This window comes from Olea europaea, chromosome 7 (genome assembly GCF_002742605.1).
Source record: "Olea europaea var. sylvestris chromosome 7, O_europaea_v1, whole genome shotgun sequence".
Taxonomy (NCBI): Eukaryota; Viridiplantae; Streptophyta; class Magnoliopsida; order Lamiales; family Oleaceae; genus Olea; species Olea europaea.
Genome location: NC_036243.1, coordinates 7,596,670 through 7,616,762, shown reverse-complemented (window position 1 = coordinate 7,616,762; position 20,093 = coordinate 7,596,670). Strand labels below are relative to the sequence as shown.

Genomic DNA, 20,093 nt, shown 5'->3' with positions numbered 1-20,093 from the left:
AGCAAAAGCTATGGATATAGGGAACATATTGCAGGAGAAACTTGTCTCGTTTTTGCAGAAATCTGTATCTTTAGTAAACAGAACTGCCACGCCAGCTGACGAGCACGCAGCTGCAAGGGATAGCATCGCTATCACCTGCAATCACGAGTCAGATTTTTACAATCCGATTGGTCGAGTTCAAGACAAGAACTAAACACATATATAAAATGAACTTTTATCTAGTGCACAGAAATTCTGGAAGATCAAGTGAGAATAACCAATTCGAAACAAGAATCATAAATGTGTCACCTGGTACAGTGTACCACTTGTAAACAGAAATAAACCCTTGAGCGGCAGGGTATGCAATAAACTGGACTGCTGTTTATGATATGAATGTCTTGTTGGAAAAGAAAATTTATTCAAGTCAAGGAATCACTAGAACATACTGTACAACTCTTGTAGAACTTTCCACAGGCTTTTAATGGGATTCAGGGGAATCTTTAAATTGTTATATTTTCTAAATTGACTTCAAAATGCAGTGAAATTGTTTGCTCTGTAGAAGGGCAACAAAAAATGCCTAACAGAAGTAAATTAACGCGAGTGATTCCTACACAAGGCCACTTTCACTGGAATTTTTCCAGTGTATCCTCCTCGACACACTGAACTGGAGATCCAATACAATTAGTGGGATTTCATAGCAACACTCAACTTCACAATGTCTGATAACTGAACGTGTAAATCTTTATTTCAGTAGAATTCAGATCTTGAAGCATCAGACTCACTGACGGCAACCATTAAAAACTAGAATTGTGTAAAGCCAACGGTTTCAGAGACATGGCCTAGTATCCTACACAATCCATTGACTTATTTTACTCTTTGTTCTGTTTTAGAGGAAAGATTAAATATTTTGCATCGACAAATTTTAAAAGGAAAAAAATGTACTCAGGATTAACCAACTTCCCTGTACCGTGAGCTTCATCAATCAGAATCCAATCACCGTTACCCATTTCAAGTTTAGTCCACTGACTAATGCCTCTCCACACCTCTGTAATACCTCTCCAAAGTCCTGAACTCAAAATCTGCTCCTATTTCATAAAGGATCACATTAGACAACACCCTCTTTGGCAAATCTTAGTAACCTATTTCAGAAAGCTAAGTTTAACTGCTCCGAAGTTCTTATACTAGAACATGCCGCCTCTCAATCACTTTGTGTAGTCTTTAAGAGAAATATTCAGTTCCAAACTTCATAATCCTTGCGACCAAAATCTTGAGATGGCTAATGTATGTCTGCAATACATAGACATGACAATAGTCTAGACACTGTACATTATTTAAGTTAAAGACACAACTTCTCATGCCTGCAGATATTTCGGATTTTAATCATGTTATATCAGAGTACCATTGCAGGTGTACATATTTATGTAGGATTATCCGCCACCCTTCATGAAGTGTTCTCTTCAGAAAACACACAAATTTCTTTCTGAAGCCTATCATCATTACATATTTCAAATTTTAATCTAATAAAAATAGCTAGTCCCTACACATTTGTAAATAGCACTCTACAGTCATGATTTCAAAATCTCCTCTTATTTTGTAGGCGATCACGTTAAACCACAAATTTCCTCTTCATTTGAACCTTTGCAACGAATTTCTAAGTAAACTAGGTTGAACTTCTCCAGTTCTTATGGAAGAAAATACCACCACCAAGTAACTAAGTGCTAACCTCAAAACAAAATTCTTAGATAAAACTTTAGCCTGCAGATCTGTCAGATTTTGATCATTGTTGTTTTTGGTGTCAGTGTAGCTGTGCACACATGCACATGTATAAATGTAGAATTAGCATCCACCTTTTCCATCAATAAATGCTCTTATCAGAACAAAAGATATTCGCTTTGAAACTTCTACAAAAACCAAAATCTTGATATGACTAACGTGCACATTATATCCATAAGTATTTACTTGGATTGTGATTATTGCTCTGGTACTTTATTGCCCCAAATATAGATATATGAAATATTTGAAAGGCATCTCACTTAGAGATGTAATCCACTTTGAGTAACCTTTAAGATTTTTCTCAACCACTTTAGAGGATACCATGGGTAAGAGTCGAATTAAATTGAACAATAGGTTATTCAGGCTATGCTTGATTGGTAAATGAACAGATCTTAAACTAGTTAAATAGCTAATATTATACATGGCTGGTGATAATGTCATAGCAAAATTGTTGAAATTAACATATTCAACCTCAAGTTATGTCCAATCCCTATGAAAAGACAAGGATCTCTCTCCCACTGTCCAGGTATTTATTCTACTCTACTGCAGACGAGGGATGGGCAAATTCCACAACACCAGATGAACTGGACAAGTCAGTTCAGTCTAGTTCCAAAGAAACAAAGATTATATTTTGTTTCGGTGACATGGAAAACCAGCCACTCAGTCCAAGTCTTTATTTTTTATACAAAACTGAAACCAACCATTTACAAGTTTTTGAACTTTTTCAGTAAATGTCAGGTTTTGAATGGCTGATATGTAATCAACCACACCTAACTTGAAATTAAAAAAAAAAAAAAAAAAAAAAATTCCTGAAAGCTACTCAGTGGAGCTGGAACCCAACCAAACAAATTAATTTTGATTGGCTTCAACTATTCAACCAGACCAGATAAAAGTAACTGATTTAGACTGGCCAGGTTTGGTGCTTGCTACTGGACTGAACCTACTCTGAGAAGCAGCCACCCCTTTCTCTTTGTTGACCACTTTGATTTCTCATGTAATAAGCCAAACCAAATAAACAATTCATTTGAAGCTCATTGCAATGAAAAAAAATCTAAATGAAGTACATCAAGCAATATTATAGACATGAAAAAATTGTGATTGAAAAAAGTCACAAGATTTGTTTTGCACTTATCATTTTTAGCTTTTGTTATTATACTTCGGAATTGTTTCTCAGGTTGTGTACCTTCAGAGATGCCAGATGTGAAGTGAAAATTTTAATTTTGAATTTAGTGCTTGGTTTGAGGGACATTTCAACAGTTACGAAGAGCACAATTTTTAAACATTTTATCTTCATTTTTTGACCAAGATTTGAGAGCAATTTTGAATCCCAACCACAATTATGTATCAATCGTCAAAGTGATGTCAGATGAAAGATTTGGCATTAAGGGTAACCAGAGCCGCTTGAATGGTGGAAAATTAAGTTTGTTTGGATGGATGATGAGGCGTGAGGACAAACAAAGAGAAGCACACAATCAGCATTATTATTGTCCCTACCAGAAGTTGTCAATGTTTAAAGGAGGACAAAGTGCTGGCAGACGTAAAGGGAAGGGGTGGTGGGAACCAGCGAACACGCTTTTTTGCACCCGCAAGCATGCACGCGCGTGTGTGAGAGAGAGTCAAACGGGAAATAGGAAGGGGAAGTGGAATTTCATCTCAATTGAAAGGGAATTTCAGGTTCTCCTTCCATAATCAATAGCCCGTTTTTAGGTCTCCCCAAGCCCGTGCTAATTCTACAGCCCTGAAATAACTTACATCTCATTCACAATATAAGAGGTAGGCGGATATCCACCCGCTTCTATCTAACAGTTAAAGAGGGAGGTTCACTCAAGCTGGAATTGACCGCGATATTACTTTCTTCTCTTTACCTTTCCTTTCCTAAATGAATAAATATGAGGGGGCTGAATGACCTTTTTTCTTTCTGTTTCCTACATGGAATATGTTTTGCATATTTCCTAATATCGTCATGAGAAACATTTACTGTTTACTGTTCACAGATTCTCTTTTAACCAAAAGAGTTTTCTACAACTCAAATTGATGGCCTCTTCGTGAGAAAGTAGAAAAAACAAATCAAAACTGAAAGAGTCAGTTAAATAGGAAAAATCAGTTTTTTTCCAATACAGTGACCTCTCAAAAATTTTACACTATAATGCATTTATATCATGTGAGACATTTTACAATATTACAAAAAAAATGTTGTCTATACGTTAAATTTATTCTGATCAAGAATCCTTTACTTCTATTCATAATTCATAGAATTGTTTATTCGTTAAATTATAATTAAAAACTTTCAGGGTTTGTAGGTCAAGATAAATTTCCTTGAGCCAGAAAGGTAAATTTAAAAAAGAAAACAAAAAAAAAGAAGAAGAAGAAGAGTAAAGTTCAACTTCTGTGCATCGAGGATTGTTGATTAAGATGAGTTAACAAGAGAGGGAGGAGCAACCATGTGAACTCATTGAAACAGTTTCCCTCAGCCAGTTTTTAAAGTGGCGTCCTAATTTACCATAATTGATGTGATAATAGCATGCTCTTGTGGAAGTAATGAAAGAAATGAAGCCAAAGAGGAATTAGTTACCCAGTCGCCAACAGCAAAAAGGCTCATGATGATTTGATTATGCAGATCTTTATAGAACTTCAAAGCATGTACTTCAATGCAGACAAGTCCAAAGCTCCATAAAAACTCAAGCCCCATTGATGCTATTAAGTAGCTGAACAAAATTTTCTCCAATTAGCTGAATCACTAAAATAATTAACCATTCCTAAGCAGTAGGAATTCACAAAGGGAACGGGTAATTTGGAAAAATGATTGAATAAGCGATGTCCTTGACATTCTTTGATTGAAAGTTATTCAACATTACAAATGTTACAGACTTAAGCAAGTACACCAACCACTAGTTAGAAAATCATTTTATTACTTTGTAGTTTGTACAGAGCCATCAAACTGGCAGCACAAAAAAAAGAAAAATGAAAAAAAAGTAAAAATAGAAAAAGTTGAGGGAGAAATAATGTTGAATGAATCTATACACTAGCTCAATATATAATTATTTAAAAATAGAGTAGAAGAAAAGTTTGAATTTGTAAAATAGTGTGCTGAGAGTCTCAACAAAATATTGACGGCATTGCACGGGAACTGGTGGACACTCTGGAGGCAGGATACAGATTAATGCATGAATATAAAGATTATGTTGAATATGCTTGTATGATCCTTAACAGTGTCATCATAAAAAATAGATAGATTCGACAATGATCCATGAGTATAAATTTCTTTCCATCAAGGTTAACTAATAGTGAAGGAATCTGTGATAAAATTATGCAATCTAAGATGTCTAATATAACTGCATAGCATAGAGTTTGCAAACCACATATTTTACTTGATACCTTGAATGAAAATTTTACAACTTACTTAAGGAATAATTTTTTTTGTAAAAAGTTAAGTAATGATGGTGTTTAAGACTCAATAAACAAATTAAAAGAAAAAGAACTTCAGAATTCAAGAATATGAAGAGAAGTACAGCTTATCATGAAGTTCTATGCAAGGACTGTGACTTCTAGCTGCGAGTAACCAAGTATTACTTAAACTTGTCCTTTCAAGTATAATTTGTCTCAAACAAATGTGATCAGTTTACTTAATGATGATACATCATTATTAAGACTAGGTGATTCAACTTAAAAGATCAACCTCGTTAAGTTGAGTAGCCAAGTCGATTATTATTTTTGTATATAAATGGTGTGGGTTTATCCTTAACAATATATTGAACCCAAACAATACATTGGCATGTGTTGTACTAATCTAACAAGCTAAAAAGATTTGTGTCTTTCACTCTTTTTTGCCAAATCTCAATGTGCCATACTATCACTCCTTCAGATGCCTATAAATAGTAAGCACAACAGACTATATGCTAGCTCATCACAAATTACTTTGCTATTCACATACTTGAACCAGGGACCAACGTTTAACAGGGAAAACACCAACGCTATATGCGGTCATCAAGCAAATAAAACACTCCAAGTTTATTACAAGTTACTAAAATCACAAGAGCAGCACAGAGAAAATAAATCCCTTCCACATCCCATCACCTCCAAAATATAAAACTGAGTTTCAGTATATAATGAATAGCTATTACCATCAGATAAATTGAGGATCCCTCAATATATTGGTAGATCTGGCCTCAGTTGTGTTGTACACAGATCTCATGCGATCATTGGCATGCGTTAAATTGTGGAGGAGGAATCTGTTTCAATGATAACTCTCTAGTTCTTGAACTAACAAATTCGGTAGTTCTATCTTCTCTATCTACTCATCCTTCACAAACAATAATTCAAAAGACAAGAAATTTGGGCATATTTCTTCTTTTAAAGCTGACTCTTCTTTTTCTTTTTATGGCATTGATCAAAACGAGTGTGGAATCAATAACCCAAATATGCTAAAAGAAAACAACCCCAAACAGAATTATAGTTTACAATCCCCACACGAAACCCCACAAAAGGGACACAGATAAAACATAATAACAACGAAAATTTCTAGAACTAGCAGTAAAAGAAAATCAGAGAGAATAAAATTACCAAAAAGCGGTAGAAGTAGAAAACCCAGTGGCAGATGCCATGACTCCAATTGAAGAAGCTGCAAATAAACACTGCCCAATCCTTAACATGAGCCCACTCTTTGTTCCTGGACTGCCATACAGCTCTTTCATCTCTCTGTCTCTCTCTCTAAGTGCATATATCGGTGTGTATATTTAGTAAAGATTGAGAATCTTTATGAGATGGGTTGTTTCCCAAAATTCTGGGTCAGTAGATTCTCCTAGATTGTCAGAACATTCCCATGTTTATACTTGGTCAAGAGCAAGAAGAAAGTAGAAATCCCCATTCTTTAATGGCCGTAAAAATGAATTAAACAAAATTTTAAAAGTAATTATTCATTGTTGACAAAATTGAAGATCGAAGGCAAAAATTGAACGTAATCTGAATAATCTGTTGTGATCACATAAGCGACTTCTTTACCAGCCAATGAAAATGACAAACAAAGATATTGGTTTTTAAAATCTTTTGAACAAATGTAAAACAATCCTGGGGTCTACAGATTTTAAGACTTCTGAGTGTGTTTATATTTAAATATTAGCAATTTCAAGTTTCAACGAATTACTTCAAACTTGAAAATTTTGATGCTTATTTTAACGTGAACTAAAAGTAATGGACCAAAACAAATCATTCTTGAACAACCCTCTCGGGAGCAAATTTTTTTTTTTTTTTTTTTCCCTATTCTATTCATTACATTTTTTTAATGTAAGATGACACAAATATCTTTATTACTTGATATGGGCTTTACTCTCATTTTATTTTGTGGAAATTACACAATACCATACTTTAAATATTCAACATTCTAAAATCATGAGGGAACTTTAATATTTCAAAAATCAGAAAAAAAAATATTAATTATTTAATTTATAAACTAACCCTAACCCCCATCCACCCCAAAATAATTTCCTCCAAACCATTCATTCTCTACATCTCGCTCTCTGATCTCTCTCGCCTATGAAAAAGGGGCAGAGTTGGCGTCGCACCTCTGTTGGCATCGCACTTCTACTGTGGTTTCGGGAAGATGATGGTGTTGGCGACGCAGCTGTGGTGATGTGGGCAACGCTATCAGGTTCTGTGAACGAGGTGCTGCTGATAATTGTGAGGCAGTGCTGGTGTAGCCGAATTTATGGTTTTGGATCTGTGGCGCCGTTGATGGTTGTGAGGCGATGTTGGCATGGCGACAAAGTGGTGCCGGATTTGTGGTTTTGGATCAGTGATTGTCGGTGGGGTTCGTGATTAGGTATGGTTGGATTTGAGTTTTAGATCTGTGTTTTGGTGGTTGCCACTGTTATTGGTGGTGCGGTGCGATGTGTTAGGTGGGTGAGTGGTGGTGGGAACAGTGGTTGCGATTGTAGTGGCGGTGGCGGCGTGGTAGATTTGTGGAGTTCTATGGTTGGTCTGCCGTGATGGTGAGATGTGGTAGGGATGGTTATGGTGCTATGGCGGTGACAGTGGTGTTGGTGTGGCGGCAGCGGCGACGATGGCGTTGATAATTTTGGAGTTGATTTTTTGTTTGAGACTATAGCGTTGTTGTCGGTGATGGTGCTGGTGGTTCAGGCGACCATGTTGTTGAAGGGAGTGGCGATCACGTATTATTTGATTGATCGTGACCATTAAATTGGTTAATCTGTGATCAATAAAAAATATGTGACCACTAAAAATGATAAATTATGATCGAGAATAGTGTGTGACCTAAAAAAAATAATATGTGACTTATAATATTTGTAATCTGTGACTTATGTGACCAACAAACAAATCGTGACCTACAAAATTTTTGAATTGTGACCTTTAAAAATCTTCATTTGCGATCGAAAAATAATTTGTGATTTATAAAATTTTTGATTTGTGACCAATAAATTGATAAGTGTGACTAAAAAATAATTCGTGACTAAAATTAATAAATAATACGTGACCTAAAAATTGTGTTTCTGACTTATAATTTATTGAGTTGTGACCGAAAAATTAATCTGTAACCTATAAAAATTTTTATTCGTGATCGAAAAATAACATGTGACCTATAAAATTTGTGTGTGACTTATAATTTATGAAGTTGTGACCGAAAAATTAATATGTGACCTATAAATTTTTTTTTTCGTGATCGAAAAATAATATGTGGCCTATAAAATTTTTAATTTGTGACCGAAAAATAAGTTGTGACCAATAATATGATAAGTCGTGACTAAAAATTAATACGTGACTAATTATTTTTGGATTTGTGATCAATAAACAAACTGTTACTTACAAAAATTTTGAATTGTGATCGTAAAAAAATTTGTGACATAAAATTTTTGATTTGTGACAAAAAAATAATAAGTAACTAATTATATTGTTAATTTGTGACCAAATTGTATGGATTCGTGATCTAAATATATTTAATTAATAAAATAATTAATTAACTAATTAAATTATAAATAATTTTTAATAAAAATCTAATTTTAGAAATTTGAAACTTGTTTTCTTGTTTTTGAAATATACCATAATAAATTTCTTGGTTATGAAATTTTCCCTTTCATTTTTCTACTATCTTCCTACTTTTCGTTAGCCACAAGAAAAGAACCAAATCTTTCAACCCCAAACTTCATATAGTAACATAAGCATATTTCATATTAAATTATAAAAAAAATAATAAATAAAATTGTGGTGGTTGAGGAAATAATAGGATATCTTGTCAAATAGAGTCGGTGTTTAACATGTTATTTTTCATTACTTGAATATCAACCACGTATTCAACAATGTTTCTCGTGCAATGCAACCAAGCACGTCAAGCCAGCAGCTCCTAAGCGAAAATAAAGAAGAGCTTATAAGTGAAATTATCAAGAGGATCATGCCCTCCAAAGAGATTTAATCAAAATCCTCAGAAAAAATTGAGGTGAAAAAGAAGTGCCTAACTGCTCTATTTTTATGGTACTTTGGGTGGGAATGAAATCTGATATGGAATCTCCGTTAAAACCAAAACCATCCCTCCATCGATCCATTCCCAGACTCGTAATTTGCAGATGATTAATTAGACCAGACGGCTTCATCAAATGCTAGTATCATAGAAAACCAGTGCCTAATACTTGGGTTGTGCAGTCTCAATCCTGCAAAGCTAGGTCCTTGTGAGTGTAAACCAACCCTTTATCACCATTCACCACGTGCCCACTTCCTCTTCCAATCCTACATCAAAACACAAAGATGGTGGTCAAATGTCCCTGAAATAAACTCGAAACCTTATAAGTTTGCTAAACAAAAACTCCAAGAAATTTCATAAATATACGAAAGCTCCAAACTAGAGATTCTCAATACTTTAGAAGACAATTGTTAGCTTAAATTTTAAATGCCGTTCAGGAACCTTAGCATTGAGACTAAAATACCTCAGGTCTTCAACATCGTGATTCAATTTCGACAAATAAGGCAAATGAATTAGTGTTATGGAAGTGTTTCAGTGAATTTTATCCAATATCAAACTCTTAGAGACACAAAAGCCAGTGTCTCAGTGATCATCTAGAAAAATAACTGTCCATCTGCCAATGGTTTGTATTGCATCTGACAATTACATGCATGATATTATTTTCATTCATGTGTTTATGACTTGCACCGAAAGTGCAAATATCAAGCAAAAAGATATTCGCTAAATCCATGACAAAAAGAGAGAGATTTCAAAGACATACCATCTCGTTGTAAGCAATCCTTCAACACCTAGGGGACCACGCGCATGAATCCGACTTGTACTAACCCCAACCTGTTATCAACAACAAATATATGACAGAATAACACTCGAACCTCAGACTGAACTAAAAAGTTAAACAGCTATTCTACTTGTACAGAAAACCTGTCTGATGAATTCCTAGCATTCATCTATCAAGCTACCATTACAGATTTTCTGTACACGTAGTAGAGTTCAAAGTTAGATGGCACACCTCTGCACCAAATCCAAAATGGAAGCCATCACGAAATCTCGTACTTGCATTATGGAAAACAGCAGCACTGGGAACATCAATACTTGATGTTAAGTTCATTGAAGAGGTTATGATATCCATATTAAATTAACTCAATATATCGAGTTGCATTTCAAATAGAATGGTCCAATGTAATATGACCAAGTAGGAGATCAAGCACCTGTCAACTCCATTTAAAAAGACTTCTGCAACTTCACTATCTTCTGTAATGATGCAATCCGTATGTGCACTGCGATTAAGAAGGAACATCGTTTGACAACAAACGCATGAATACAAATAAACACAACAGCACAGAAATTCGAGAAGCTAACTTGCCTTCCATGCTTGTGTATATGATCAATGGCAGCATATACATCATCAACAATTTCAACAGTGCAAGCAAGAGAACTATATTCGTGATGCAGTGAAGGTGCCTTTGGAATATTTAGTAAAGAGCTAGTCCGAGGTCCACCAACTATTGCAACACCTGAAGCAGATGGAAATAATTATACTAGCCTTCAGAACAAAGATTCTTTTGAAAAATTATTAGAAAATGTTCTTCTGAGGCTAATTTAAGTTGATTCAATAAAAGCACAATATACTAAAATAACATGCCTATCATACCAGAATGTGGGGCATAATGTACAATTGCATACTAGCTGAGTTCAAGTAATAAACCAAACATTGGGAAGCAGAACAGTGGCAGCACACATACAAGCATACAAGATTGACGAACTCCCAAGGTGCAGTGATTGTGTGGGAAGAGGGAGGGGATGGGGGGAGGGGGTTGGAAGGGTTATGTGGGTGCACTGATAAGGTATATTTTGCTATAGAACCCCAACCTTTCACTTGAAGTTCCATAATAAGGTCGTTCAGGGCACTGGTCTGTGCCAACTCCTTATGAACAATAAGTGTTTCCTAACGAATAAAGAAAGCATCATTAAAAACGATCTTTAACAATGTAGAATCATAAATGAAAAGACAAATATCTACGAACAACATGCCGTTGCATTGCAGGCTGCAGGGTAATCTGTTTTTGCATCCAAAACAATCCGCTTAGCCATATCCATATTGGCAGACTTGTCTACATACACGTGACATATTCCATCTGGGATGAAAAGAACAGCTTTACTAAATCTCCCAACATATGGAATGCATGATTGGCTCAACTACACTTTTTGTGCGGGGTAATATAGAGAAATAGTCATTTAAAGTATATCTACCAGCATGACCAAGAACTGGAATTTTTGTTGATGCCTTGATTTGAGAAACTAGTTTATTGCTGCCTCTTGGAATCACAAGATCAATCATGTCATCCAGCTACAATCAAAATGTTAATCCCCAGTTTCAATTCTTGTATCATACAACCATAATAATTAGATAAAAGCATTTTGGAATCATTAATGGATATTCTAAGTTCAAGCCACCTTGAGCAATTCAGGGATCTCTCCTCTAGAAGTCACCAGTCCAATGAGTCCCTCGCCAACAATTTTGGGGATGGCAGAAGTGATTACCTAAAACAATAAAAAATGATTGAAAACTTCCCAATAACCATGACAAAAAAATTATATAGCTTTGGGTTGTGATGACTCTAAAACAACTAAAAGTTCACTAGATTATACCTTGTGCAAAATTGTATTTGATCGTCTGGCCTCCTTTCCCCCTTTTAATAGAAGCCCATTCCCACTTCGGATTGCCAATGAAGCTATCTGTTACAATCAATAGAAGGCCATAAGTTTTTACAGTTGAAGATACAAGTGTTTGTCCACGGCTGTAGAACGAGTCCATAGTCAGTTGGCTAATAGTAGTTTATTCAGCTTTGTTTTGTAATAACAAATAAAATGTTAATAAAGAAATAAACAAAGATTGGACAAATTCAGAAAACAAATCACCATTCTAAATGGTCAGTAGTCTTCCAAAAGTTTTTGCCTTTTACAAGTTTTTAATTATTTAATTTTGAATAGCTGCCTAAACAGCCATATTCGGGGCGAAGGGAAAAAGTTAAAACCCCTTTTTCTTGACGTACGAAATAATTGAAAGATAATTTTTCAGCATTTGTTGACATATGAAATAACTGAAAGATAATTTTACAGAGTTTGTTGGTAACAATAGAAATATTTTGTCCATCAAATAAAGCTTTAAGCTAAAGCATGGAACTTAGATGGCTGGGCATGCCTAGCTCGAGCTTAGAGAAGCTCCTATTTCCAAGAGAAATGAAAAACCACTAAAAGTTAGAAGAGAGAAGGGTAGATCAAAATTAACATGACTGAAGTAATTGCAGGTGATTTGTTTATTTGGATATTTAGTAAGGGCTGTCCTTGGATCCAATTGAACAGTTATTGAGGATTCACGTAACTAATCACTAATTTATAGTGTAGACGGCTTAAATGTTGTTATCTAATGCCCTAAGCTAAAAACATGGAACTTAGAGAAGAAATTCTGTTGTATTCTTAAAAGAAGTACAAAGGGGACAAAAAGAAAAACATTTTAAAATCCTTAACATGGCTGCATAAACTATTGTACAATCATGTTGCTAAAATGAAATCAGTGAAAGATTATGATGGCATCCCGTGACTGCAATTTGAGCTGGAAATATAGTAAGACTCACCAAAACTTGCATACCCAGAAGCACCCTACAAGTCATTAACCAAAATCTTCCTGAGAAAAAAGGTCAATTAATTTACCTGAGCTAGTGCATCAGGTCGAGACTCAAAGATAATCAAAAGAACGCCCATAGGAGATGACAACTTCTCCAGTATGTGTCCTTCTAAGAGCTGCAGGCATTATCAGTCAGTAACAATTTGTATACACGAGAAATATTATTCATGGTTACAATATTCTAAAATATGTTTTCTATGCAGGGCACTTGGTTTTGCACAAGACATCACAGCTATCTCACAAGCTTTTGGAGTTCGCCACACCTTGAGCTCCATCGAGTCAGAACGGAGCGTGTTCCCAATTTGTCTGAGCTAGAGCTTGGAGATGGCAAGCTCTAGAGTTTATAATCGTTTTCTTGGATTCTAAAATTGAGTACTAATATATGAAATTTCTCACGCTTAAAGATTGCATAGGGTCTCAAAATGCAGTTTAACAAGCTCGAGATCCAGCTTGAACTCTCCATATTTATACTCAAGCCCCAATATGTTGGGCTTGGTCATGATTTATCCGAGTATATAATATTTGGGCAGGATATTGAGTCATAAAATTGTCTGGTATTCTCCTCGAGCTCAGCTCATGTAAATAAACATCTTCACCCATACTTTCCCTAGAGGCTGAAGTAGCATCCCACCCACTATTTTGGATGGTGCATAGCTTAAATTATGAGCCCTGTAGCAATTTCCTGGCAAGGCAACACGCAGCATTTCCTAATATTTCTAATACTAGCAAAGGGCAACAAACAATGTGAAAGTCCCTTAAAAGTCTGAACAGGTTTATTTGTACTCCATATTCTTTTAAATATTATCCTCAATACCAATTTCCCTACCTCTGTTCTCTTCACGACACAACCAACTGGCTCCTCCATGTTTGCAAGCACACGAATAGCATTTGCAAGACTTGAAACCTAGAATGATATAAGCTATTTAGAGAGAGAGAAAGATAGAGGGAATGAAAGATATAGTTTTGTAACAATATTTCATTCAAAAGATAATAAATGCCTAATGCCTTAAAAAGGAATCAGGTAGTCTCTTACCTTAACAGGCTTCAAAGCTAGCCTAGAAACCAAAGATTTTTCATATCCAGCTTGCTGTGCCTCAGCAACATCAGCTTCATCCTCAGCAATAATTTGTTTCTCATTTGCTTCCAGTGCATCAGCGATATCCATTAAAATTTTACTCCTTTCATTTGAAGACATGGCCTGAATGACAAAGAATTAACAATTGATCACATTTGTTCCGGTACACAAGATTCATCCTCAGATTGACCCCCCATTTTCTTACCTGCAGTCTTCTAGAACTTTCCCTAGCTGCAACTGCCATCTCTCTAGCACCCACTTCTCCAAGTGGACCCCATTTATTAGCATCCTGATGAAATAGTGTACCAACTCGCTTCCCATTTAATACTTTCAAAATATTGTCAGCAGCAAAGCCACTTCATCCATGGTAAGAGAGAGATGGGGCAGAGGGAGATTAAATTCTACTAAAATGGAAGCACCAAAAAGTATAAACCAGCAACTCACACTTAATAACTAATAAGTTGTCAGAATCAGATTTAAAGGTATAAATTTCATAGAAGACATCGGCCCTGGCAAAGAAGGACTGTGAAAAGGATTCATTCATTTACCGTTCATCTACAAACTCACGAGAAGCATATACTCCATTAATTAATGTTTAATATTAACTTGTTCCTAGTAGTAGGTTAATCTTTTTTCCATTTTTAACTTCGGCAACTATTTCATACCGCTTGCTCAGATTTTAGAAGTCAGAAACATATTGAAATACTGTCTGCAAATTGGTACCATCATTTTGCAGCATCAAGTTTCCCAAGGACTTAAAGAAAACAACCTTGCAAAAAAAATCTATGGATCCAGTGTGATAAAGTATGCTGAAAACTAGTCTTGCTACAATCAGTTACCATTACTTAGTTGTACTGTTATTTAATATGTTACTCGCAGTGAGTAATTTTGCTCAGTAATTGCCCAAACTGATTGGGTCCATAGTTGTTTCCATTGCATGCTTTCACATTATATTGCAAAATTATTTTATTAGACTTCAGAGAAAAGAAATTTCTTCCGACTTCTCTGAAGTTTCTAATCTAAGAACTGGCAAAGGCTTATTAAACGCAGTATATTTAAATAAGCATTAAGAATTCACAAAATGAGCAATAGTTTGTTGCATGGATTAGAATTGATGTCTAATGCCTGTTCAGATCCAAATGTTGAAACTTTCCACGGGAAGGCAGTTTACCTGGTGATAACAACAGGGATCCCAGCATGAGCAGCATAAACAGCAGCTTTTACTTTGGCTGTCATACCCCCTCTTCCCACAATAGACTTGTCTCCAAAAGTTATTATTCGTTCATGTCTTTCCTTAACATAAGTATGAATTAACTCTGAATTTGGATCGCTTGGAGGGCCACTGTAGAGACCGTCTACATCACTCAACAGAATAAGGAGGTCAGCTTTCAGTTCCAGAGCCAGTAGAGCTGATAAACTGTCATTATCCCGAAATGTTACAGAAGAGTCCTATACAGTTACACGATGTAAGGGAAGTAATATGAGCTATTATGCTAAAAAAAATCAAGAATATTGTAAAGAACACAGAGATTAGCCAATGACAATTTGAAAAATGTGTATGAAAAGAAAAGACCCCCAGTGAGGTCCGGAAAATACGAGTAAAGTATTATTTTCCCAACCCCATATAACCCACTTATTTATAAGGAAAAATAATTTAACACTGTATAAGTTTATACATACAAGTTCAAGGCACAAAAAGACCATCAGACAAACAGGGAGTAAGGAAGCCTAGAATTGCAAGTGAAGTGTGTGAAGTTAAAGAATGTTAAACTTGCACATATACATAACCCGTTCTGCAGAAACCTCTCGTGTCTCTAGATGGAAATGGCACTGACGTGCCAACTTTACAATAAAAGCAACACAAAATAATAAGCAAGTGAACAGAGATTGGTACCTCATAAGGAGCTTTTCTTGTTCTAACAGCATCGTTTTCGTTAAATATAGGAATAACCTTCAGAGATGCCAAATTCTTTACAGTTTCATTAAGTTGTCTCCTAAAATCCAAATCTCTAAAATCATTGTCTGTAACTAAAAGCTGTGCTGATGACACATCCAACTGCATATGAGAAACAAAATCATCATGATCCAATGATATACATAAAATAACAAATCCATTAAAGGAAGATTCATTTTTTTAACTACCACAAGGGAACTTGTCAGACTAATTATCATGATATGGTACCTACATTGCGATTTTACCTGGCTTAACATAAGGTACCTACATTGTGATTTTACCTGGCTGAACAAAGTATCATAGAGAGCCATGAGACCATTCTGTCCAATGGCTGCACAAGCTTTCCAATCGAGTTCCATCTGTGGTTTCTGGAGGTCAGCAAAGCTGCAGATAACCCAAATCACAAATATTATTAACTCTATAACTGAAAAAGATTCAACATTATATAGTGAAGGTCCATGATAAATATTCTTTATTGGAGCCTCCAGATTTGAAATAGAATGAAATCCAGCTGCAAGATTCATCAAATAAGATGGCAGCTTGTGTGTGGTGATGCTTAAAAACAAAACTGGGGAAGCAGATTAGTTAACAAACAAATGAATATTCCTTGGTTTTCAAAGATTACAACATATTCCATCTCAACTTTCCAAACAAAAACTCCAAAACAGCAAAACCAGTGCCAAAACCTGCTGTTGATCAATCTCCTGTATCTAAGGCGTTGGCGGCCAACACCAACAGCACCCGATGTCACCAAATTAACCTCATATCCCTCAGAGTCAAGTTCTTGAATCTGCACTTCAATTGGAATTCAACAGTGTAACCATTGGTAAAAGCCAGTTGAAGCATTAATGAGACATGAAAGAATGTAAGCAGGACAGAATCCTTCAACTCACCTGCTCACAAAGTGCTCCTAATCTTCCAAGTGCTAATCTACCATCAGCTCGAGTGACCACAGCAGTTCCAACCTCCAAAAGAAAAGGTGTGACAGAAGAAATAAGTGCTATTATTTAGGCCGTAACAAAGCTGACTAGCCATAATTTTACATTTCTAAACTAAAAGCAGAAGTCGAAGAAGAACTATTTTGAATAGAAAAGCAACTTCGTCCGTTTTTAGCATTTATATTTCCTTCTCACAACCCTACCTCTCCAGTTTTTAATTTACAATATCTCTTACTTATAACAGTAATTAAACATTTTCGGCCAACAAGAGTTCGCAAATTTCCATATGCAACTTGAATACAAAATACCTGTATGTCAAAGTTCAAAAAATTACTCGAGACCTATAAAAATAAAGCTTACTCAAGAATCAGTCTACATTTCAATCAACCTTCTAATGCATAAGACATACAAATTATTCTCCCTTGAAATTATTGGTACACCTCCCCAGTTAGTCTCATCATCTACTGACCCATTATTTAATGTCCGGACTCAAAACATTTAAGAAGAACATGAAAATTGAATATGTTGTGTTTTCCTTTTTTCTTTTTTTCAAAGCAGAAAAGAAAAACAGTTATAACGACTATTTTTCTACTGAACCCCATTCCTAGTAAGTAGTAATCCAGTGGTTCAAAGGGTGAACCTTCACCTCTACATAAATTGGGAATTGAAATTCATTGCAATTCAGTAATACAAACAAATGTAAACCATTAACCATAATTATAGAATTCAAGTAAATTAACATAAATAAATAAATAAATAATGAAACAAATCCCGTGTACAATTTAAGTAATTACAAAAATCGGAGTTTGAATACTATAAATTTAATCCGAATAAAGAAAAGCAAATACATGGAAAATAAGAAATGTGACCTTGATGATGACACGTTTAACGTCTTTGACAAATGCACGCGTGGAATCCACAGCTTCCATTCTTGAGCTACACTACACTGAGAGTGAAGTATCGGTCTGGGCTCTGATTGTTAGCCTTTGTGTTGTGTGGCGGAGGCAAAAAATAACTAGACGGAATTGAACAAACAATAGGAATTTGCAGGCAGCGAAAATGAGGAGACACTCGTGACTAACTCTTGGTTTTTTATTGTATATATAAACACAAAATACGAAGCGGTTTGTATGTATTGTAGTACCACTATAGAATGACACTGCTGCAAGAGATCTGCTATTGAAAAGAAAAATGCTAGTCAACCAGGCATAAAAACAGGAAAAAAAGAAAAGACACACCAGACAGATGCATCATGCATTGCAGCAATATTAATTCTGGAAAGCCACTTGTCCAAATTAAAAAACAGGAGGCAAGAAACAGACTAATATGTCTGAAAATAATTGGATATTTTTGTTTTAATTTTTCAAATTGTCCAATTATGTGTCTGGCACATGTTCCATTTGAATTTGAGTGTGGATTACGCATAGAGAAATTCTTATATTTTTACTTGTTTGTCTGTCTTCTGAGCGTCAGCAATGAAAAGGCGCCACATAGGACCAACTGGTTCTAAAGCTGACGCGGCAATGCATCTTTTTAAACAAAGGCGGGCTGCATTTTTTAACGACCAAAACCGCTATGTATATTGGTTTACTTTCTGCTTGCTCAGCAAGTAATGGATTTCTTTTCCTTTTCTTTTTTATCTTTGGATATTGATGAGCGTGTTTCACCCATTATGTTAATGCTACTTAATTTTGATATTTCGTTTGATTGCTAAAGTTTTTAAAAGGCTTTAATTTGTATTTTCGTGTTGTCTTATAGGTAAGATAAATTGATGTGAATGATACGAAACCAGGAGACAATAATGATTTTGGCATGAATCAAGGAGAAGATGTTGATATGGTGAAACTTAATGATTGGAGGCTAAATTGAAATAAATAAGTAAATAACGACGAAAAATGATAAAATCCAGAATTTAAGGACTCAATCATAACTTTTCAATAGTTGATTCAAACCACAAAATGATAATTGAGGCGTGCTAAGAGTCAATAGAATGCAATTTGAAGTAAAAAATGAGTGAAATTATGATTTAAATATTTTCACAAATTATTTTTTCAACCGCACGAGTATGTTCCAAGTTTTTAGCCGAAAATTGAAACTCATTTTTGACATAGTAAATATTTGAATTGGAAAAAGCTAAAAGTAAAGTTGTGACCCTTTGAATTATCTTTCCAATATATTTTGAATTGTCCCAACTGAATATCGAGAGAAAAAATTACGATAAAAATATTGAAAACTATGATGTGCAATCGAAGATGACGTGAGCACCTAGGTGCCACATTGCCCATTTCTTCCCGAAAGTCAACATCGTGCCGCATATAATTAGGGTTTTTCAAGTTTAATTCATCTTTTAAAAGCTCAATTTCAATCCAACTTTTCTAAGGACTTCGAGAAGGCATAAATACCAACCTAAATTCCACTTTTAAAGGACTATTCAATCGAGCAAGAAGGAGAAAATCAATCGAGAGATCAAAAAGAATATCAATTCCCAATTTATGTAGAGGTGAAGGTTCAAAAAAGTTCTTAATCTTCTTTCCCTTTCAAGCTTCAAAAAAGTTCTTAATTTTCTTTCCCTTTATGTTATTAATCATGATTTGTATACTTTCTTTTACTATGAACTAAACTTTTCATCTAGGGTTTGACATAATCAAAATTTGAAAATATGGTTTGATTTATTTTAGTTATATCTATGAGATTTTCCAATTATATTTATTTGTGTTATTGCTTTAATGCTTCCAATTAACTAGCAACTAATTGAATGATTTAGTCAATTTCAGCACTCGAATATGGGAATTTAGGCGATATCACAACAATAACACAACCTAGAAAATTATAGGTCTCGAGAGAAAACATAATTCCTTTGAAGAATGTTCCACTTAAGAACCACGAACGTGATAATTTCTAGATTTTAATTCGAAATAGATATATTAGAATTAAAAATATAGGAACAGTTTTTACTCGGCACTCGAGAGAGTGGGTAAAATTATATTAGGGTTATTGCTTATAAACTTTGGAAAATTGATTAGAAATAATAATATAATTGGAAATCATGTTTGATAGTTAGGTGAAATCACAACCTCGGACTTTCTCATCTTGATTATTCTATTAACTTGCATTTATTTGTTGAATTCGTTACCAAATTCATCATTGGATTAGTTTAGAACTATTGATCTTATAATTCGAATTTTTAGATAAAATAAGAACTATTCAATTATAGTACTTAGTAT

The 20,093-nt window shown here is 34.8% G+C and overlaps 2 protein-coding genes across 8 annotated transcripts in view; both read right to left on the bottom strand.

The window, feature by feature from the left end:
* LOC111397844 (CASP-like protein 5B1) overlaps nucleotides 1-6,871 on the bottom strand; it is a 13,207-nt gene extending 6,336 nt beyond the window's left edge. Inside the window, exons 1-3 of the mRNA XM_023024816.1 lie at nucleotides 6,313-6,871; nucleotides 4,325-4,457; nucleotides 4-135 (exon numbers count right to left, since the gene is read on the bottom strand). Of these exons, the coding sequence (XP_022880584.1) occupies nucleotides 4-135; nucleotides 4,325-4,457; nucleotides 6,313-6,443 (396 nt within the window). The 5' untranslated portion in view covers nucleotides 6,444-6,871. The remainder of the gene's footprint in view (nucleotides 1-3; nucleotides 136-4,324; nucleotides 4,458-6,312) is intronic.
* Nucleotides 6,872-8,971: 2,100 nt separating this feature from the next.
* On the bottom strand, nucleotides 8,972-18,148 carry LOC111396861 (delta-1-pyrroline-5-carboxylate synthase-like). 7 transcript variants are annotated; one of them, XR_002703082.1, is made up of 21 exons: nucleotides 17,739-18,144; nucleotides 16,825-16,896; nucleotides 16,618-16,721; nucleotides 16,213-16,315; nucleotides 15,872-16,033; nucleotides 15,149-15,426; nucleotides 14,183-14,333; nucleotides 13,936-14,100; nucleotides 13,729-13,806; nucleotides 12,929-13,018; nucleotides 11,867-11,953; nucleotides 11,672-11,758; nucleotides 11,468-11,564; nucleotides 11,249-11,352; nucleotides 11,087-11,162; nucleotides 10,581-10,731; nucleotides 10,426-10,494; nucleotides 10,227-10,308; nucleotides 9,978-10,048; nucleotides 9,217-9,483; nucleotides 8,972-9,103 (listed from the first exon to the last, which is right to left on the bottom strand). XR_002703082.1 is itself a non-coding variant. In XM_023023436.1 (20 exons), the coding sequence occupies exons 1-20, from the start codon at nucleotides 17,796-17,798 to the stop codon at nucleotides 9,402-9,404; spliced, it is 2,169 nt and encodes a 722-aa protein (XP_022879204.1). In that variant the 5' UTR covers nucleotides 17,799-18,144; the 3' UTR covers nucleotides 8,972-9,401. The 7 variants fall into 7 exon arrangements, 5 of the variants coding, with proteins under 5 accessions (XP_022879204.1, XP_022879206.1, XP_022879205.1 ...); XM_023023436.1 differs by having other exon boundaries at nucleotides 8,972-9,483; XM_023023438.1 differs by having other exon boundaries at nucleotides 8,972-9,483; nucleotides 10,227-10,269; nucleotides 17,739-18,143.
* Between the last annotated feature and the right edge of the window lie 1,945 nt (nucleotides 18,149-20,093).